Source organism: Ahaetulla prasina, chromosome 14 (assembly GCF_028640845.1).
Source record: "Ahaetulla prasina isolate Xishuangbanna chromosome 14, ASM2864084v1, whole genome shotgun sequence".
Classification (NCBI taxonomy): Eukaryota; Metazoa; Chordata; class Lepidosauria; order Squamata; family Colubridae; genus Ahaetulla; species Ahaetulla prasina.
In genome coordinates this window covers 1,933,522-1,955,912 of record NC_080552.1, presented here as the reverse complement: position 1 = coordinate 1,955,912, position 22,391 = coordinate 1,933,522, and the positions used below count along the sequence as shown (strand labels likewise).

The 22,391-nt window shown below is 42.3% G+C and overlaps 1 protein-coding gene across 1 annotated transcript in view; it reads left to right on the top strand.

The window, feature by feature from the left end:
• Nucleotides 1–22,150, top strand: part of PDPK1 (3-phosphoinositide dependent protein kinase 1) — a 37,947-nt gene extending 15,797 nt beyond the window's left edge. Inside the window, exons 2-14 of the mRNA XM_058157272.1 lie at nucleotides 1,013–1,237; nucleotides 1,838–1,880; nucleotides 2,177–2,314; nucleotides 3,522–3,666; nucleotides 5,696–5,793; nucleotides 5,879–5,954; nucleotides 7,838–7,906; nucleotides 8,658–8,754; nucleotides 14,096–14,269; nucleotides 15,069–15,286; nucleotides 16,318–16,375; nucleotides 18,896–19,048; nucleotides 19,445–22,150. Coding sequence (XP_058013255.1) covers nucleotides 1,013–1,237; nucleotides 1,838–1,880; nucleotides 2,177–2,314; nucleotides 3,522–3,666; nucleotides 5,696–5,793; nucleotides 5,879–5,954; nucleotides 7,838–7,906; nucleotides 8,658–8,754; nucleotides 14,096–14,269; nucleotides 15,069–15,286; nucleotides 16,318–16,375; nucleotides 18,896–19,048; nucleotides 19,445–19,552 — 1,602 coding nt within the window. The 3' untranslated portion in view covers nucleotides 19,553–22,150. The remainder of the gene's footprint in view (nucleotides 1–1,012; nucleotides 1,238–1,837; nucleotides 1,881–2,176; nucleotides 2,315–3,521; nucleotides 3,667–5,695; nucleotides 5,794–5,878; nucleotides 5,955–7,837; nucleotides 7,907–8,657; nucleotides 8,755–14,095; nucleotides 14,270–15,068; nucleotides 15,287–16,317; nucleotides 16,376–18,895; nucleotides 19,049–19,444) is intronic.
• The last annotated feature ends 241 nt before the right edge of the window (nucleotides 22,151–22,391 follow it).

Below are 22,391 nucleotides of genomic sequence, written 5' to 3'. Positions count from 1 at the left end.
AAGGTGCCAATCCCTGCAGGTCCTGCTCACAAAATTTTCACACAGACAGGAAGCAATTTGGGCTTTTTTCTGGGCTACCAAGCTGGGAGGGTTGCTGACTGATCTTTTGGAAGTGAGGAGCAGCAAACTGCACTGGGCGTGTTTGGAGAGAATTCGTGAGTGGGAGTGGTTATTCCTTGAGGGGAATCTTTGGGGACTTTTTGTTCCAGCAGCTTTTCAAATGAAGCTCCATGAGGGCATCCGTCTGGTTCTCTTTTCAAGGAGCATAGCTCCAGGGAGATCTCTTCCATAAAATCTTAGGGCACTAAAGTGAGAGCAGGATTCACTTATCAGGTTAGGTCATTTTGATAAAGGAGATAAAGTAAAAAAGTTTAATTTCTGATGATTACATGGAAACATTCTTTGATTCTGATGGTCTCATAGCAAAATGCTGAGTCTCTGGAACCACCACCACCCCTTTTTTTTTATAGAATAGAATAGAATTTTTTATTGGCCAAGTGTGATTGGACACACAAGGAATTTGTCTTGGTGCATATGCTCTCAGCATACATAAAAGAAAAGACACATTCCTCAAGAATCATAAGGTGCAACACTTAAGTCGTAGGGAACAAATAAGCAATCAGGAAACAATATCAATATAAATCATAAGGATACAACCAACAAAGTTACAATCATAAGTGGAAGGAGATGGGTGATGGGAAGAATGAGAAGAGTGCTCAGTATCCTATAGAAAGCAGAGTTTCCATTGGCAGAGGATGAAAAAATGGGATGAAGATGAGGGACGACACCGGGTGCCCCACTTGAACCCTAAGCAAGAGAAGGACATTTCAGGGTCCAAAACTAGGCAGGATGCTATGAGATCGCCTCTGACTTGAGCTGTTCCCATTTAGGCCATGGGAGCTTGTGCAAAATGACAGTAAGCACCTGCAAGGTTTCATGATCTGGCCATTTTTGTCTTATGACGGTTGATCGATTAAGGGCCACAACATTGAGTGTGCTTTCTACTTTGCAGTATGATGCTGTTCCTATCCAGTCCAGTGTGGTTTTATGTTCCTGCTCATCTCCATCAATGGTGAGGAACCAGGTGGATTCCAGCCTTCAACCTGTTGCTGCTGCCTGTGGCAGCAGACAGGAACTGAATATGGAGAGCACCTTGCAACAGCCTCCACAGCCTCGAAAGAAACGCCCAGAGGACTTTAAGTTTGGGAAGATTCTCGGGGAAGGATCTTTTTCCACAGTGAGTATCTGCGGCAGCTCCTTGTCAGTGCTAAGGCCCAGGGCCAGATCAGGTGTGCTGCTGCTGCTGCTGCTGTCGCTTTTCTCCTAGCCTTTGCGCTTGGTGACAAGTCTGCTTAGGTCATTGAGCGCCTGATCTTCACCACATTAGACAGATTTTGGTTTTCTCCCTTGCTTCCCATTCCTATTTTTCCTCCCCAAAGCGTTGCATTTTCTTCAGATTGATTGCCACAAATCCCTATAAGATTGTGGATCTTGTCTCTCTGAGCAAAAAATACAAAGAAACACTTGGTAAGAATGGCTGAGCAGTCTGAGTAGGACTTACAATGGGGAGCAACTGGCTGAATTAACCTGATACTTTTCCATACTCATTTTGTAAGCATGGCATGTCAGGCTTGCACTACTGATGCCCTCTAGATGCTAAACCTCACCAAGCAAACTTCAGCAAGGCCTTAGTGTGCTTAACCCCTTTTGTCGGCCCTGATTATGACAGTGTCCAGATAGAGAACACCTGGCTCTACAAGAATGTATATGCCAGTCTTGCCAGCAAGTGCTTGTCACATGCTCCGAATGTAACGGTTTCTCTTTCCCTTAAAAACAGGTGGTCCTGGCCAGAGAATTGACCACTTCCCGAGAATATGCCAGTGAGTATCACTTGCTTCTTGGGTTGTATTTTGTTGATGACCCTCTAAGTCAGGGGTCTCCAACCTTGGCCACTTTAAGCCTGGCGGATTTCAACGCCCAGAATTCCCCAGCAAAGCTGGCTAGGGAATTCTGGAAGTCTGCCAGGCTTAAAGTGGCCAAGGTTGGAGACCCCTGCTGTAAGTCACATCTGCTATTGCTGTAAGGTGTGACTATTGTACTTGGTCAAAACAGAGAGAGAGAGTGGGGTTCATTGATCGAGGTCCAAATGTCTAGTAATTTGTCTGTTGTTTAAAAGTTAAAATTCTAGAGAAGCGTCATATCATCAAAGAGAATAAGGTCCCCTACGTGACCAGGGAGAGAGATGTGATGTCCCGCCTGGATCACCCGTTCTTTGTGAAGCTCTACTTCACATTTCAAGATGAAGAAAAGCTCTGTATCCTTTCCTGTGTTTGAATTGGCAGTAAAAATTGTGGGCAAAAATGGAAGGGTGTCTCTGGTTGAAACTGAACTGGAATTCCAAGTGTGTGCGCTGAATGCTGAATCTCCTCAGCTTCTGGATGGTTTCAAGAGCAGGATGGGCATCCTAAGATTTTGGAGCCGCCTCTGACTGAGTTGCAGAAAAAGGAGGGCACCAGTTCTGTCATGGAGAACATTAAAAAACTAAAATACCTGCTTCATATATCGTTCAACATACGACCGTGTAACCATGGTTCAGAGTTACAAAAGCCTTGCAAATAGTGACTTAAAGGTAAAGGTAAAGGTTCCCCTCGCACATACGTGCTAATTGTTCCCTACTCTAGGGGGTGCTGCTCATCTCCGTTTCAAAGCCAAAGAGCCAGCGCTGTCCGAAGACGTCTCCGGGGTCATGTGGCCGGCATGGCTCAACGCCAAAGTCGCACAAAACACTGTTACCTTCTCACCAAAGGTGGTCCCTATTTTTTCTACTTGCATTTTTTATGTGATTTTGAACTACTAAGTTGGCAGAAGCTGGGACAAGGAACGGGAGCTCACCCGTTACACGGCAGCACTAGGGATTTGAACCACTGAACTGCCAACCTTTCGATCGACTAGCTCAGCGTCTTAGCCCCTGAGCCACCACGTCCCTATAATAGTGACTTACAAACTGTCAAATCAACCCATAGTCATGGGATTGCCATTCAACCGCCAGGCAAGAGCTCATATTTACAACCAGTTGCACCCTTCTATGGTCACATGATTTGTATATGTGACCTTGATTTCCATGAAAAAATGCCCATTGGGGAAGCTGGGTTTGCTTAGTGACCATTTGATTTTCTTAATGATTACATAATTTGCTTAACAACCACTGTAAAAATTGTCCTAAAATTTGAATCTGACTTTACTTAATGACCTCAGTGACTTACAATGGAATTCCGGGGCCAGCTATGGTTCTAAATCGAGGAGTAGCTCTAATGAATACCTAGTTTAGAAACCTAACTCAAGGAAAGAGCCTTAAAGACCAGTAAAAATCTTTCCTCTCTACCAGTTGTGTCCCCTGGGCTGTCCGCTTTCCAATCTCATGGCTTTCTCTTTAGCCTTGTCTCCAAATAGATGCTTGTGTTGTCTAGATCACCCAGTAGAAATAATCACCCAGTAGAAATAATCCTTAACTTGGCGTTCAGATTTTGGTCTCAGTTATGCTAAAAATGGAGAGCTTCTAAAATATATCCGAAAGATTGGTTCATTTGATGAGACATGTACGAGGTTTTATACTGCTGAAATTGTGGCTGCATTAGAGTACTTGCATGGAAAGGGAATTATCCATAGGTAATGTATTTTGAATTGATGCACCTCCTGATTCATTTGCCTGTTGTGGGTTATTTCTCTATCGTGTGACTGTATAAGCAAAAGGCCTATGGGAGCCACCTTTCCAGCCACTGCTGGTTGAGGCTTTGAACTTTCTCTTCAGCATCACCTTTGCCACCAGGAACATCCATGCTTCTGAAGCTGAGTGGGGCAAAAATATTGAAGGGGTCTCTGCATTGCCTTGGCTTTCTTGAAGACTGATCTCTTTGGCCTTTTCTGCTTGCCCACTGCAAGGAAGGAAACATGTACCTAAAGGCTTTGTCTCACTCTTATTTGTCCCATGCCCAAAGTGCTTGTGTGGCTGCAGTCAATATGGAACTTGCAGGATGCTGGGTTTATCCCTGTACCCTTAGTCCTCTGGGGAGATAGCTCTGCCCTGAATTACAGATACGGTAGACAAGGACATTTCATGTAATTGGCCACATTCACAGTTCAGGTTTTTTGTCTTAACTTTTTCTTGTGAATCCCTTCCTTCCTCCCTCCCTTCCTTTTCTGCCATCTCATAATAACTCTTCCCTGTTCCCTAAATTCTCTGATGGATGACTTTGTCTATGAAATAAATGAAACAAAAAAAGCTGAGGTTAATTCAAATTTCATGTATTTCTGTAAGACACGTGAACTTTATGAAGCTATGATTCAGTGGCACTCCTAGATGGATCATTGCAACTTTCTTGACATGGGGCTGCCCTTGAAGACTATCCAGAAATTAGCACTAGCACTGACGATCCTGGTTGGGGTCATGAAACGTCTGCAAGAAAACAACCAAGCTCAGAGAGCACCAAAGACTCCAGAGTAGAGGGGTAAAATTTCCGAAAATTTTGAAGCCATGAGAAAAAAACCTGTTTTTTCCCCTGGGTTTTTTTGGGGAAAAATTGAAAGAAAAGTTCAGTGTGGAGTAGTTTTACAAATTACATGAAATGCAAAAGCATAAAGGTATTATGCTTGCAGTAAAACAAGTAACCACCCCCTTTTCCCTCAAAGGCAACAATAACAAAGAAACAACAACAAAGCAAGAAACCATCAATATAAAAAATAATAATCAGAGTTGCCCCTTAGCACTAATAGCAAATAAAGTTATGGTCCACCTCAATATTTAAGCTCCACAGAAGTTTTACCTTTTGAGTGGTGCTTTTAAAAAAAAGAAACAGAAGAAGGCATAACATATACATGCAGTTTATTCGATCTCATTTTCTGATCTACTGCTATCATTTTCCGTTTCTTCTTCTTCTTGTCATTTTTCTCATGGAATTCTAAAAACTTGAGGTTTGCACAGATTGAAACAAGCTTTTCTACCCTTTCACAGATCAGTTTTTTTCTTGATTTGGTACGAATATTATCAAACATAGACCAGATTCTTCCATATACAGCAGAAGATGCAGGACTCTGCAGTAAGTGAGGTGTCAGAGGTTGTGTGGTGCAGAGATTTTGCCACCATGTTGCAGGAGGGATGTATTTTGCAGGATCCCAGAATAAATTCCTGGCCCAAATCCCTGAAGATGTTCTATATTCTGCAACATTTGAAAGTACTTTTCCAACATCAAGTCCTAAGTGTTGTTTCGTAATTCAGTCAAATGCAGGAGGCAACACTGCCTAGAAGGCACAAACAAAACAAGAAGAAAGGTTGCATTATATTTAATGAGAGGATTCTTTAAAGCAGCAACATGTTTTTCATATCATAAATAAATAATACTTCAAGTTATTTTCAAACATGTACAACAGTACCTTTTTCCAGTGTTTGGTTTCTTTTTATCCTGCAGTAAGAGTTTTTAAAATGGAATTTACTGTTAAAAGCGTTTGAGCTCTAGGCCCTCAGTGCCTACTAAATCTTTTCTGGTTTGCATCTTACTAATGTGATCTTTCTGATGCTACTGCAATAGTATAAAGCCCTTTTTTTATATCACTTTCAACGCTGGACATTGCATGTAGAGCTAAACATTTCCTTGGGGAGGAATAGATGATCAATTCATATAACCATTTTGCTTTTTTTTAGGGATCTGAAACCAGAGAACATCTTGTTAAATGGTGAGATGCATATTCAGATTACGGACTTTGGGACAGCAAAAATATTGTCTGCAGATAGTAAACAAGGTGTGTGTCATTTATCTTTCATTCCCTGAAATAGTCGCACTGCCTTGAGAAGTGCCCTCCCTTACTTCTGTATTTCTTCTTTCAGCACGAGCAAACTCCTTTGTAGGGACAGCACAGTACGTGTCTCCAGAGTTATTAACAGAAAAATCTGCCTGCAAAAGGTGAGCTTGGCATATGCGTTTAAATACTTTTATGCTTTCTTTTGAGCTTCATTAAGGAGATGACTTTGCGCTCTTACCTCTATTCTCCAAGCTTTTTGCATTGTCTTTGTTGACAGTTAAATTTTGACATGGGGGGGGTGTCCAGGTGATTAAAAAGGATCCTAAAAACTGTCAAATTTATTGAGAGTTTTTAAACTCATAAACATTTGTTCAATAGAACATTCCAAAACAACGTTTGCTCTGCCCAGATATGAGACAATAATTATTTATTCTTTTTTCCTACTAGGCAATATTTTTTTAGTGAAGTCTCAATAAAGGATGAATACTATATTTCAAAGCACAGCTAAATTAAACTAAGTTTCTTAATATTTACAGCTAAAATACTCTTCATCTTCTTACTAACTTATATCTCTTCGAAACAGAACTTATTTGGAAAGAACAAAAGTTTTTTTTCAATAATGTTTTCTACTTCTATATACATAGTCTATTAGCTGTTGTTTTTAGTTTAAAATTTAAATGATAACCTTACAGTGTTGTAAGTACTTTGAAAAAGCTATGCTTCGAAAGAACTCATATACAAAGATTCCTGGATAAAATGAATTATCTAGACCAGTCAGGATTCAGGCCTGTTATGGGACAGAAACCGCATCGGTTGTGCTTCTGGATGATCTCTGGTGGAAGCAGGATGGGGCAGTGCATCCCTCCTGGCTCTGCCTGACCTCCTGGCAGCCGTCGATACCATCAGTATCCTTCTGGAATGGAATAGGGCTTTGTGTTGTCCTGCTTCACTTCTTCTGTGGCCGCTCTCAGTCAGTGTTGATTGGAAGTGAGAGGTCTGGCTCAGTACTTCCTCCACTTTTGTTTAATATCTACGTGAAGCCGCTGGGTGAGATCATCCGTCACCAGGGGCTGAGATATCATCAACATGCTAATGATGCCCAGCTCTGTATCTCAACCCATGGTGAGCTAAGTGATGCTGTGACTTCTCTCTCACAGTGCTTGGAGGCAGTTAAGGGATGGATGGGGAGCAATGGGCTGAAACTGAACCCTGGTATGATGGGATGGCTCTGGGTTCCATGGAGAATTGCCATACTTGGTCTTGGATGGGTTGGCACAGCCCCAGAGAAACCCAATGTGTAATCCGGGGGTTCTCCTGGTCTCAGAACTCCTGCTTGAAGAGCAGGTGGCAGTCATGGCCACGAGGGCCTTTGTTGTATATCATTTATACCCTTTCCTGAACCAACAATCTCTGCTCCCAGTCAGTCACATCCTAGTCATCTTGTGTCTTGCAATGCACTGTATATGGGGCTGCCCTTGAAAAGTATGGGGAAGCTTCCGTTGGTTCAAAATGCAGTGGCCTGCATGGTTTTGTGCTGGCCTAGATGTGCACACATGTCCTCTCTCTCTCTCTTGGCTGCCGATTTGCTTCTGGCTCTAATTCAAAGTGCGGGTTGTCACCTTTAAAGCCCCACGTGGCTTGGGACCAGGTGATGTGAAGGACCATCTTCTCCCGGTCACATCTACCTGACCCACCAGAGTGAGGAGACAGAATGCTGTGGGTCCTTTCCCCTAAGGAAGTTCATATAGTGGGACCAAGAAAAAGAGCCTTTTCTGTGGTGGGTCCTTCCCTATGGAACATCATCCCGCAGAGACAAAACGGGCCCCAGTTTGACCCTCTTTTGCAAGGTCACGAAGACTGGATTTTGACTAAGGGTTGTCAAAGTTCCTTTGCCAGAAACGCCTTGGGTAGTAGGTGAAACTCTGCAGAATGTTTTCCTGTATCTGGTGGTTTTGGCAGTTGAAAGCAGACATGACAATAAGTGGCTTATGTCATATTAATTCCTGTGCTTTGTTTCTTCCCTTTGTCCGTCTTGCTGATGAAGTTCTGATCTTTGGGCTCTGGGCTGCATCGTGTACCAGCTTGTAGCAGGGTTACCACCATTCCGAGCTGGGTAAGGCAATGTCCTGAATTGTACCAAGTTTCCAGTTTTTAGAAAGGATTTCCTGAGTACGATTTGAAAGAGAATGCTCATGTAATGGGAAGCAAAGGAGAAACAGGGAGGGGTTGGAATCTCTGACTGTGGAAAGAGTGCTGTGTCTGTGCTTCATAAGGCTCCCTAGCTAGATTCCTTGCTTTTGCCCGTCTCGACTCTGATTCCCTCAAGAGACACGGAATGGGAATAAAAAAGGGAACTTCCTCGTGGACCTTTTAGAGACACTCTAGCCACTCTCTCCATGGTTACAGCTGAAGCTGTGTCGCTCTTCCTCCTGCCAATTTGTTTGTTTTTGGCTAATCATTGTTTAAGGCTTGACATCTGCTGAGTGATTTGTTGAATGCTACAGTTGTCGGTTTCATACAATTATAAGAAACAAACTATAGTGTTTGGACCACAATGGTTTTGATATATTGTATTAAGCCACAAGGTGCAACTTAATGTGGGTTAACTTCTGGAGACAAACAATGATTCACCCATAGCTTAAGCAGAATGTATGGTTCAAGCCAGTGTCTAGTTGGATGCATTCAATGGAGATTTGCACCAACTTTGGCCTGGTCACTGCAGTATAATATCTTGACCCTCACCATAGATTTTCCAGCAGAGACTATTTCCTTGCTGATGAAGAAATTGCCCACTTGTGTGATATGATATGTTTTCTTCCTTTGCTACCTAGGATTTTACTTTAATGTGCCTTTTTTTTTTGCAGAAATGAATATCTCATATTTCAAAAGATAATCAAACTGGAATATGAATTCCCAGAGAAGTTCTTTCCCAAGGCAAAAGATCTTGTAGAAAAGCTTCTGGTAAATAAACTTTACTATCCAAAGAAAAAAACAAATGTAAAACATTGAAGTGTGTTCTCCAAGTCCCCATCCCCCACTGGTTTGAGTTTGATAACCATCAGAGCTTCCTCTCCAGCAAGTCTTTTTTCACACCTTTTAATGCTTTTTCACAACTTAAAATCAAGGCCATAATTCTCAATCTGTTATGGTTTTGTTTTCTTTCAAGCCCTGGGCTGCCTGCCCATCCTTTGCTCTTTTTTGCAAGTCTGCCCTAAGGTGGAGGAACTTTTTAAGAAGTTCAGTCAGGGCAACCGGACCAAAGTATGCTTTAAATAATTAAATAATTTTTTCGCCTGGATGATTGAGTCTTCATTGACTTATTACACTCTGGAGCTGCTGCTCTCTAGCCAAAGTGACTTCTTGCTTGAGCAAAAGGTCAGGCCTACGGGACTGCCCCTGCTGAGCAGTTGGAACAGGCCAGGAAGGCTTTAGTGACACAGTTGCACGACATGCTGGATGAGAGGGGAGCTGTGCCAAAGTGTACTTCTCGCTGATCTGCCTCCCTCCACCTTTGAACGGGCTGTTGCTCCCGCTTGCTTCAGGGTAGTATGGAAGGGCGGTTCTTTCGTATCCTAGGAGGAGTAGAGCTGCTTTAAGGATGCCTGAAGAGCAAAAGCCCAGACTGGAGATAGATGGCAAAACGAACGTCTCCAGCCTAATAAAAAGGTGCCCGTCAAGCGGAAGCAAGAACATCTGGGATAGAGGACCCAAGTGGAGATTAAATCATGAGAATAAGCAGGGCCTGCACTTTGCAGGTTTTATTTTATTTTATTATTTTATTTTATTTATTGTATAGCCACATTAGATCAGTTTCTTACCAAAGATACTGAGAGAAGGGAAAGCCAGACTGGCTGGGCTGGGAAAACCTCTGGGAAGTGAAGGATACTGTTGGGCTACCAGGTTTTTTGGCCCATCGAAAGCCTTTGGGGAAGGGAAGAAACAGCTGTTTTTTTTGGGTAGATAAAGCAACTGTGGTCCTTTCCAGAGATGTTCTGGAGGGCTTAAATGTTTACAGGTAGGATAGGAAAAAAAATACTCCTTTTACAGGTGACCCTCAGGTTACAACCACTCATTCAGTAACCATTTGAACTCGCAGCACTGCTAAGTGTGCGTGTGGGGGCACTTAGGGGGAGTTCCAACTGTCGCAGCATCCCTGTGGTCACGTCATATCCAACATTCTCTGCTGGTTTCCCACAAGAAAATTTAATGGGATAGTTGGCAGGATATTTGGAGTTGTGAACCTTGTTTAATGACCACACAGTCCTCACTAAAGTGCTGGCACTAATTGATTCAGTCATAAACAGTGATGTCACATGACCAAATCACTTAGTGTCAGTAATTCCTGTCCCAAAGGATTCCTTTAAATACATACACAAATTCCATACTCATCACTCTTGCTGTGCAGGAGCTGGGGTGGCGCAGTGGTTAGAATGCAGTACTGCAGGCTAATTCTGCTGACTGCCAGCAGTTTGGCAGTTTGATGCTCACCAGGCTCAAGGTTGACTCAGCCTTCCATCCTTCCCAGGTTGGTAAAATGAGGACCCAGATTGTTGGGGCAAGAGGCTGACTTAAAAGGGGCTTTGACGCACTGCGAATCAGTATATAAGTTTTAAGTGCTATTGCTATCTCGGACAAAGTCATCTTCCTTATTTTTTATAGTGAGTCATGATGAAATAATCACTGTTATTAAGAACAATAATGAAAGAGGATTCTCAATGATGCTAATAAAAATAGGCTATTGGCAGGCAAGGCCTGTTTAAATATATTGATCCTCTATTTCAGGGGTCTCCAATCTTGGCAACTTTAAGCCTGGCAGACTTCCAGAATTCCCCAGCCAGCTTTGCTGGGGAATTCTGGGAGTTGAAGTCCACCAGTCTTAAACTTGCCAAGGTTGGAGACCCCTGATCCAGATGCTGCTGTCAGTGAGGGAAACAGTAGAAAAGTAGAAAATAAATATCTAGTTATTTTGACTACCAAGGTTGTCTTCAGTGGAAAGTAGAGCGTTCTTCGTTATCCGCAGCAACCTTTTTAGATAAACAACCGACATTAAGGAATCTGTAATGGAAATGCGTGTTCAGTGCAGGAATCCAGCAACCCATCCCAGGTGGCCCTCCAGCCTTGACTTGAATATCTCCCGTTGTGGGTCAGCTGCTTCACTGCTTAGAGAATTCCTCCAGGTGCTCAGCTTGGCTCCCTGCTGATCCTTGCCCTGCTCTTGTTTTCAGCAGAGACCAGTTCACCCCTCTTGCACATGTCAGCCTTTTAGAAGTCTATAGATTTCTATTATTTTTTTTCTTTTTTTTTCTTTTTGTAAGCTAGACATCATTATTGCCTAAACGTGGAACTGGTCCCCTGAGGCCTCACTTTTCAGTCCCCTTAAATATCCCAGCACATTTCTCTCCTAATTCTCAGAATATGAACAAGAAAGAAGGAACAACCTAGCAAGGACACCATGCAGTCCATGACCAGTGATTTCAATTGCTTTTTAGTCAGCCCTTTAATGTGACAAATCTTTCAAATTTATGCTTCACCCCAATGCAGAAGAAGAGATGAATGAGTTTCATGATCAAGTCCAGTTTGAAATTGACAGAACATCCAAGCATGACTGAAATGTAGAAGTTGCAACTGTATAAGCTATGAAACTGAAATGAGGCAAGAGAACATTTTGTCTTTTTTAAAATACAAAAGCTTTAAAAAGCACATAAAAACAAGACAGAATAAAGAAAACAGATAAAGAAGAAAGGACAACAGTGCAGGAAAAAAAAACCACAGGAAGCTTCTGGTTTCCTTTGCAGCAAATACAAGTATGGTTAGAAGGTTATCTCTTTCTCTTATGATTTAATAAAAAGGTAATTTTTTCCTATCTAATTTTTTTCCCTAAACCGTAATTCGTAAGGGCTTTTTTCCCTCTTTCATACAAAAAGTCAGTAAGTAGTTTCTTGTCAGCCATAAATGTATTTTTTTTTCTTTAATCAAAGGGGTTAAATTTAGCCATCTCCAAAAGTTCCAGTATCTTCACCAACCATTCCTCCATTGTGGGGGATATGGAACCTTTCCATTTTTCAGCACAGAATAGTCTCAATGAAGCTGTCATATACAAAGACAAAGTCCCTTCAAAAGAATATACAAAACAGTTGTAACATTGTCCCTTAGCTGTTTTTTACATGAAAACCCCTACTGGTCCTCATGAATAGATTCTGCAAAATTATTTTCACTCTATCAGCTAGGATTGTTGTGAACAACTGTAGTCATTATTCAGTAATGATACTGGTTTGTAATTTCTTCCTAAAGTCAAGCTTGATCTTCTTTAGGTATTACTGATATATTAGCCTCTTTCCAGGTCTCGGACATCCTTCCTCTCTGTAAAATAGGATTCCTTGAGCTTTGTTAAAAGTTATAAAAGTTCATCCTCAAAACTCTTGTAATACAAACTCAGTAATCCAGTGTTTCTTAATTTCAGCAACTTTAAGATGTGTGGACTTCAGCTCCCAGAATTCCCCAGACAGCCAACGGCAACAACAATCAATCAGATAAATAAATAAATAAGCTTCCTTTCCATTCAGCCACGGAATTGTTTATAAATAATGAATGAGTTAGCTCTAAGGATGGAACTCAGTAATTCCTGGACTGATGCTGAAATGTTTACATGAACTTTGGTTGGGATTGTTCAACCAGTTGCAAATCAATTGGACTACACTGTCCTGTAAAGTTTATCTATCTTCTCCATAAAGGTTTCATGAAAGGCCTTGACAAATATTTTACAGAGATGGCATTATGCCTCATCACATATGGATTGGACTACAGCAATGTGCTCTACAAAGAGCTGCCCTTGAAGGTCCTGAATGCAGTGGCATATAGGCAGCAATGGGCATGGCCCGGTTCTTACTGCTCTACCAGCTGTGTTATAACTCCTCCAACTCCAGGTCATATTGCTACTGCTATGAGATCTAAATCAGAGGTAGCATGGAGTCCCTCTGTGAGTTAAGCCCTCAGTAATGTGCATGTGGTCTGTGGGCTGTTATGGTGTCCATGAATTTCCAAGCTGCCCCCAATTCCAGGCCCAAAGGAAGACAATGTCCCCCGGGACCATAAATCTGGGGAACTACTGCCACTCTAGCCACAGGATCAAGCAGCTCAGTTAGGGAGTCTGTTGTGTGTCAAGGAGAGCAGCATAACAGTGGAGAATTTTGCTTTTGTTGACCCTTGTGGCAATGAAAGTTGTGATGTAGGGCTCTGTTATGTAGGATTTCCTGACAGAACAATTCATCAGTGGGACAGCTTGCCTTCAGAGGTTGTGCGTGCTGGCTCAGGAATTCTGGGAATTGAAGTCCACAATCATAAAAGGGCCATAGCTCCCCACCTCTGGTCTAGGGTCTCCTGCTTGAGCAGCGGGTTGGGTTAGAAGATCTCCAAGATGCTGTTAAGTAATAGAACTATCTCATGTGTTACCAAAACTTTTCCTGGTTCTTCCAGCATTCTTTCTTGCCCACTCTCTCTAAGAAGTTGCTCCTCCTCCTGGGCTGCTCTTTGGGGTCTTCCTCCACTGCTCTGGTAACATGTCTTCTGGCATCGTCTTCTTTTGCTGACCTTCCCAGAGAGCTTTCTGCTCCCTCCAATGAACATGGGGTCAGAAAAGCCATCAGGTGATCCTTTCAGCCTCTCCTCTAACCAGGAGAGAAATTTAAGATCACAAGAGGTGTAATTAGCATATTCTTCAGGTAAAAACAATGAAAGTTACATAAACCAGGGACATCGTTACCATATTCGAATAGAGACTGAGATCCGTTTGTTTTTCCCCTCTTTCTCTTTGTTCTCCATGGTTAGCAAACTCACAACCAACGGTTCTTTTTCTAAAAAGTTCTAGGTTCTAGTTGGGAAAACCTTTTTCAAAGAATGACTTGTTTTAAATATGTAACTGTCATTTAATTCTAAATATAAAATATTTTATTGAACTATATTTTGAATAATGCATCCCAGTCAAATTTTCCCAGGGATTGAGTTTATAATAACAATCTATAAAAATGTGTTAAATTGTTACTATTGTCTTAGCTGTTGTTACTGAAGCATGGAGAGCCGGAGCAGCCTTTTTTCTATGCTAAGGGGCTTGGTTCACCCTGGCTGCACTCCAGGGGGGCTCAGTTTGTAATTTAGACCCACATAGATCTTTTGATCCTCTGTAGAAAGAGTTAAGATCAAGTTTCAAGTCTCCGGCTGTGTGTTTTTGGGAGGAACCCTTCCCAAATAAAATGTCATCGGAAGCTGAGCAGTTTCAGGGAAAAAGTAACTGTCATTTCTTAATCAGGTTCTGGATGCTACCAAACGGTTAGGATGTGAAGAAATGGGAGGCTATGGACCTCTGAGGGCCCACCCGTTCTTTGATTTCATCACCTGGGAAAATTTGCATCATCAGACCCCACCCAAGCTCACAGCCTACTTGCCCGCCATGTCTGAAGACGATGAGGATTGCTATGGGAATGTAAGTGCCAAAGGGTGACAGGAAGGTGAATCAGATTTCAAGAAACCTTGATTTCCTCCGTTGAGTGATGCGCCTGGATCAGCTTTGGGGTGTCCACTGCGTCTTCACAGCCTTCATGTTTGCGCTATCATCCCCATCAGAGAAGGATGCTCTTTGTGCCTCTGGAGCATTAACTTTGGTCTGTCTATACTCCGAGACTGGCTTTGCATCCCTGAAGAGAGTCAGTCGTAGGGATTGAAAAATACATTTTGATTTGGGTATAAAAGAAATCCATCACCTAGACATTTCTGGGTGGGATTATACTATAGTTGAGCTGAATCCTGGACCATGGTGTCCTGGGTCTGAGCCTCAGGGATGGCCAAATCAAGAGGGGCCAGCAGGACCAAGCTGGTGCCTCTTTCCAGGACTGCTGAATCCTGCCCTGATGATTAGTTCTCTGGTGTTGAGCCATGCCTTTGTGGAGTGGTTCTCTACCCCCACCCCAATGTACTCATGCCTCGCTATGTTGCACGGCGTAGATGACATTACTCCTGTTGTGCATAGGTAGTGCAGCACAGCAAGACAAGTGTTAATGGCTGGTTGACTGAAAAGACTGCAAATCCTTCCATTAGTTAGAACTGAAAAAGCTTCTCAGAGGAGAAGCAAAACATCTTCAAGAAAAATCAAGAAAGTTCAGTTATCATTTTTTTTAAAAAGGCACCTTTGGAATAAAGGCAGAAAGCCCTGTCATGTCATCATCTGTCTCAGTATCTCCATATTCAGAGCGAAGTGCTAAATGGCGCTTGCTTTTATTTTGTAGTATGACAACCTTCTGAGTCAGTTTGGCTGCATGCAAGTTTCCACCTCAACCTCTTCTCAGTCACTGTCTTCCCCAGAAATGGGTCCCTTGCAGACTTCTGGAAACAACATAGAACAATACATCCATGACCTGGACAGCAATTCCTTTGAGCTGGACCTCCAGTTCTCAGAAGAGGAGAAAAGGTTGCTGTTGGCAAAGCAGGCTGGTGGAAATCCTTGGTAAGTCTCGAGATCTCGGAGCTGAGTTTTTAAAAAATGTTTGAATTTTTAATCTGTGTAGTTTTAATATTTTAATATATTTTAATTATTTACCTATTTGATTTATAAACTGTAAACCTCCCAGAGTCACCTCCCAGAGATGGGCAGCATAAAAAATGATTAATAAATAAAATATTGTCCCATAGAATTCCTTAATCTCTTGAACATAGAGGAGGGTCTTAGAGGAGTAAAGAATGGGGGCGGGCTTAAAAATAAACAACCACAGAATTTAAGATCAAACCAGAAGGAGATGAGAAGGTGAATGTGACTAACATGAAATGAAGTACAGTAATTGTTCAGATTGAAGGAAGAAGGGCTTCTATATGACAACATGGAAGAGATTTTCTTGGAACACTGTAAGAATTTTCTCTAGCTGAGAAAACTTAGTTCAGTGGGCTTAGAACATCTGCTGCTATTCTTGAAGTGCAGCGACAAGAGAAGGCTTCTTAGGAGTTGTCTAAAATCACTAAACAACATTGCATAAAACTCTAGCAAGCAGAAGAAACTTCCTCTGGAACTTGTAGCCATCCAGAAGATGGCAAGTGGTGGTCTCCTGACCATTTACAGAGGGCCACAAGTTCCCCATTCCTTCTTTAAAGCGCTGTAAGCTTTCAGAATGGAGAAGCTGGTGGAAATGTAACAGCAGATTTGAAGCTTTGGTTCTCAGAAGTTATTGTAAAAAAACTATCAAATTCTTATTCTTGAAGTCATACATTCCTACTTGATTATGAGGATGGAGATTCTCAGATTTGTAAGAGATAGATTCAGAAAATTTAATTAAATTAACTCTAAGAATCCAGTCAATTTGTGACTCAAAATGTTGGGTCTTTGTTGATGTTATTAGGGCTGTTTTTTCTTGGCATGTGAAAATTGGTCTCAAAGGATGATGTTCCTCTTCTGGTTCTCAGAGGAGTTGTGCTGTCTCATGGTGCAAGTTGGTGTGGCTCAAAGATAGGATGATGGAATAATGTGCTGTGATGTTTTCTCTTTAGGCACCAGTTTGTAGAAAACAATTTAATACTGAAAATGGGGCCTGTAGACAAGAGAAAGGTAAGTTGCTTGGTCCTGTCGCTTGACATGCCTTCTGGGAACACAGCACTAGAAACCCCCAAAGTTACAAAAGTGGAATCCAGCTGCCCCAAAATATTTAATTCAGGGAGACAAAATATGGGGACACCTTCCAGTTTCTCTGCCACAAGGCTGCCATGGGGGGGGACACTAAGCAAGGGTCGCCGTAGCTGTGGTTTAATTCCTGGAAATGGGAATGCATTGAATTGTGAGGGCCATAGAATAATGGCAGGTAAATTGCTTGCCTGCTGGAAGATAGTTCTAGAAGTCTTGGACCAGAGTTAGCCATTGTAGCCAACCTCTTTGCAGCAGCAGTGGGAGGCGGCTCTGGAGCCCCCAGGCCTTTTATGTGGAGCATTCTAGAACAAGATCGGTAGGTCACTTGTTCTGGAAATTGTGCTCTGAATGCTCACATTGTAACTGCAGGCCCAAGGATGTCTTTGCTTTGGCTGCTTCTGACAGTCTAATGAGTGGTAGACGAGCAAATCTTTGAAAAATGCCACTGGTGCATTTGGGAGGCAAAGAAAACAATCTCCCCAAAGCTGCCTTAGTTGCATATTCAGATTCTTGGGTTGACCTTTTGATAGGCAAATTGTTTAGGAAGAGGCATTGTTAATGACTACAGGTACTGTAAAAGAAGTGGATTACTAGCCATATAAACAGTGTTTTGGTTGCACTTAGGTTCTTGGGTAAATGGAATAATAAATGAACTGTAATACCAAAACAGAACAGAAAGAACTGGGGAAAAATTACAAAATTCAAAGAGTTTCAAATAGAACAGCTGTGGCAAAAGAAAGCAAGGATAGTACCAATAATAATAAGCACCAAAACAACTGGCGCACCACTTGGACTCCATCCGCATTGACAAAATCCTGTCAGTCAATTGCACAAGGCAGCTTTACTTGGAACAGCTTACATCCTGCGACGAAATCTTTGAACGCCATCAAACAACGGCAACTACCTATCTCAGTTCTTGGGGAAGAGTTGATAGATGAATAAAAGTCAGTCTAAAAATCTGGCTGACTATGTAGCCTCTCATCATCATTATCATCATCATCATTAATTGGACATACAGCCTCCAAATCCGAGAGAATCAAGGAAGCTTATAATAGTGAAAACAGGAAAAGTGTAGGAGGTGCAAAAAGTTAACTCTAAAGGAAGAACATTAAAAAAAAGTGCTCTTCGCTCACCTCTCAGGATCCCAAAACACTTTGGCTCATGTCCTGTTTAAAATGCCGTGTTGTCATTGCCTTCCATAGCAAAGCAGGGCTGAGACTCAAAAGGCATCTAGGAGGATGGCATTTCAGAGGGTAGGAGCAGCAGCAGAGAAGGCACAGCCCAAATAATGGCATTTTAAATTGAAGGGAACCAGAGCATGACAACTGCAGATATCCTGGGCGATGGATGGGCTGTTGGCTTATAAGAAGAGGGACAGCTGGAGCATCTGTGTTAGGGGAACCTATCCATTGATTACTATCCATGCCTGGTCAAAAATGTTGGTGCTGCTCTAGTTTAATGACATTGTAGTGGGGTTCTCCTAACCCTAATTCTGTAGCCTACAGAAAACAATAAAGACTAGCCCTGGTGACAAAAAATGTCCCCGTTCCTGACTTAGAACATTTTTAAGGCTGTGTGCAGCTTTGGATTCAATTGTCATTGGTTCTTATTTTATTTCTTCTCATTTGCCACAGTTTATATGCAGTTCTACTCAAGAAGGCCCAAAGCAACTTACAAAGAAGGAATGCACTAAAATGAAAACTGTCATAAACTGTAATTTAGGCAAACATGCAACAGCCATGGCTTTCCATCCTGAAGCGGGTTAGGGTTTCCTTTTCCATCTCTTCCCAAGGCTTTCTGGGAAAAAGACATGCTGGTGGCTTCCTGGGATGACTGCTCCCATCAGACCCTGTTAACATCCTGATCTGGGAGACAGGCGACCCTTGGCCGGGGGGCAGAGAATTAGGGCTTTTCCGGTGAGATGGGAACTCTGGCAAGGCAATTTAGACTTCTGTGTCAGGGAATGTCTGTCTCTCTCATTCGGAGATGGTTGCCTGGCTATTGCATTTATACTTCTGTAAATGTTAATTTTATGGATAGAGATACTCAAACAACAATGTGTCCAACAGGAAGTTGGATCAACTAATCATGCGGGAGGCGCATCACACAACTTACAGTTGAGATTTGGGAGGTGTGTGCATTGGCCCGTCTACAACCATCCGCATCTATGCTTATAACATCAGCCCCTTCACAATGTAACAGTTGCAGACAAGTCTAAATCAAGCTTTAATGTTCAACTCTGCTTTTTGGAAAGCATTGAATTGTTTCGCTTTCCGACTTAAGGGATTTGTTATAGTAGTTGTGGCATAACAATCGCTTTTTGTGACGCCTTCATTTTCTGAAACTAGACAGTTAAGGTTCCAAACAGTATCCCATAGAACTTTATGTACTGATCATGCTTTTAAAGCCTTTAATGGGTTTTGAGTGCGATGTGCTTCTCCACAGGGGCTGTTTGCCCGCCGGCGACAGCTGCTGCTTACGGAAGGGCCACACCTGTACTATGTTGATCCCGTCAACAAAGTCCTGAAAGGCGAGATTCCTTGGTCACTGGAACTCCGACCAGAAGCAAAGAACTTCAAGACCTTTTTTGTCCACACAGTAAGTAACCTGCCCAGCCAGTTCAAGGGGAGTTTTCCTGAATTGCAAATTCTATGCTGGGATGTTCATCCAAATAATTTTGAAGTGTATGTGTGGGGGGGTGGCATTTAGGCTATTTTGAGAACAGGAGCTGTGAGAAATCCCTAATCGGGAAACAAAATAGACCAAAATGCCAGCAACTCTGAGCTTGGCGTCTGCAGCCATTTCCTTTTAGGGGCAGCAGAAAGTAGGAGCGGCCCTGTTCATTTGCCTTAGGACACTGGATGACGTGTAAAGGGGAAGACCCACTGGGCAGAAGCTTGCATAGAGTTCTTTGTGCCTATAGCCAAACGTGCTGCTGGCAGTATATTAACTGGCTGCTGAAATGAACAGGCGCTAAATCTTCTTTACTTACAGCCTAACAGGACATACTACCTGATGGACCCAAGTGGGAATGCTCATAAGTGGTGCAAAAAGATACAAGAGGTTTGGCGACACAGATATCACCAGAATGCTGCAAAATGAGACTGCCCCTCAGTGCCCATCTCACTCCTTTGCTGCTAGAGTGCCACGTGCCCCCAGACGGAGGACTCTTCCACGCCCGGCTCACCTCCAGCTCCAGGGCCGAACTAGTTCTCCTTCTGAGGAGGAGAAGGGAGGAGGAGGAGGAGGAGGAGGAAAAGCCCAGCCAGTGGAATTCAGGGTTGCTTTGCTTGCTTTTGTGCTTCTGGTGGAGCTTCTACACCCCCCCCACACACCCACATTCTGCTGATACTGATTACGTTGGCTTCTGCTGCAAATGAGTGGAGTTTGCATTGCTGGCTTCGTCCTAGACCAGTTAAGGTAGCCGAGCCCAGATCATGTGGGGCCTGGATTATTACTGTGATCTTCTGATTAATCATGCAACTGTGTTTTGGGGAGCTTGGAAATCTCTCTTCACGAGAAGTTGCCACCCTTGATGCTGCTGCCGTCACTTTCATTTCTAACCGTTGGTTCTTTGGTATCCAGCACTTGTCATCACTCTGGGTGTAAACCCACAAAATTCTCCAGGTCATGTCCAGTTGCAGGATCTCCAAGGATGGTACTTCTAATGCCTGCCAGCCTGTCTGCCTTCAAGATGCACTCCGGCACATATGGAAAGTGAAAGGAATGGTGAACGTGACCCTTGAAATCCTGGCATTCTAGTATCAGACATTTTTAAAACATGAAATTTTAATTTGATGCATTTACATGTTTAACTGAGCATAAAAAGTTACCAGCATGATTTTAACTAATACTAAAGGTGAACTAGTTAGTACAAAATCGTATTGACGTAATAAATAGACTCTTCACTTTTTCAGAAGAGGGAGCAAACGGTTTTTTTTCCAAGGTCTGGCAGGGGCAAAGGGTTGCAGGGCCCGGCTTTTTGTGTGGCAAGAAGGCCAAACGAAATGCTGTTGTACGACTGATGACTTGATTTGTTGTCTCTTTGTATAACGAGGTGTACAAATATTCCTGTATTGTTCATTGGCCAAGCATTGTACCTTTTAGCAACTTTGAAAATATTTTACATGATTTAAATATATTTAAGCCCCTCTATTAATTGGACTAATTGTTGTGTTCATGTAAAAATGTTGATACAGAGGAGGGGAAAATGTATGGTACTTGAGTCATATCTATCATATGTTTCATATTGTTCTTTTGTCTTTTTCCAATTAAACTGTCACGCTCAAACATTTCTTGAAATATAGGCGAGGTGTTGTTTCCTCACCTCCAGGAATCCTTCACTTTGTGCAGGGCCAGCTCTGGACTGTCTCGCCACCCCCATTTCTGTTCCTGTCACCTTTACATGCTGAGAGTAGGCGTTTGAGCAAGCGATGGCCGCTTTGGCTTTTTCTGATCCAACAGATGAAGATGTTGACGCCTCTATTCAAAGGGATACTTCTTGTGCAACACAAAAGAGGCCTCTTCTGGCAGGAGCCCATGAGGAGGTTTGCCATGGCAGAGTCAGGACATTCTGGGTTTGGGGCTGATCTACTGTAGAAGGACTTTGGGCAATGAGAAAAGCCTGTATTTTGCTCTCCCGGGTCTTTTTCCCCAGGTCAAGCAGTCAGATACACATAACGAGATCCTACCAAAACCTTAAACCAGATCAGGATTCAGGGAGCATAAAGTTGAGTTTCCTTTGTGTTATTGTATTGCATGGTGGAATGGGGGGGGGATTAGCGCTCAAACTGGATTTGCACATTGCTGATCATTTTCATTTCTTTATTTCAATCATTGAAGAAACCAGAAATGTCCTGGGGATTTGGGCAGGTTTAGGGTAGAATTCAGTTCACTACTAAACCACTTTGGAACAAATTTGAAACAAAATGCAGGTGTTGACAGTCTTATAAATGGGTGAAGGGAATTTATGGAAATTAATGCTAGCCTTCAAAAATTATATAGAAGATTTGGTTCTCATCTAAGCACAGCACTTGTCTCCTTTTGATAAAAATTCCCTGGCTTTCTTTGCCCCCCCCACCCCTACCCAATTTTCTGCACAAGCCTGAGGGGCAAAATAGCACAGCTACTTTAAAAGTTGCATGGTTTAATATAGGTTGATTCATTTAAAGAAGAGGCCTTTGGGCAGCATAGAAGTCAGGAATAAATCCAGGTTATTTTACTGAATAGCACAGAGGTGCTGAGCCAGCATAAAGTCCAAAGCATTTTTGCAGCATGTACAATGCTAATAGAAACATTAGCCCGGAAGAGGAGAGAGAATAACAAGAAGGTTGGATGATCAGTTACTACTGGGGAATGTGTTCAAAGTAGCTGCCTACCTCCAGATTGGGACATCATAGTAAGAGGCCTGACCAGTCCTGCAACTGGTCCCTATTAGGTTGTTGCAAATCCAAGAAATTTCCCACTGTCCGGTAATCAAAAATCAATAGCAATTTTGTTTCAAAGGAGAAGTAAAAAAAGTAAACTTTATTTTATTCCAAATGTACAAAACATTTACAACTGTACAGTGTTGCTTAAAAGTTTGTAAATTCTTCTGAATTTTCAATGTTTCTGCATAAATATGACCTAAAATGTGATCTGTTTTCCATATAAGTCCTAAAACTAGTTGAGAACCCAATTAAACAAATTAGTAAAAAGCAATATTGATTTTCATTGATTTATTGAGGAAAATGAACCAAAGCTACATATTTGTTGTGGCAAAATATATGAACCTTTGCATTCAATAATGGGTGTTATTCCCTAAAGGGAACTCTTTAGGCATCAATAAGAGCAACTAAGCATTTCTAATATTGTTCATATAGTCCTTAGATTACAGTGGCAATTGGAAATGGAACTCCGCCAATAAGTGTGGAGTCCCTGTCTCTTGACCATGTCTCTTAGC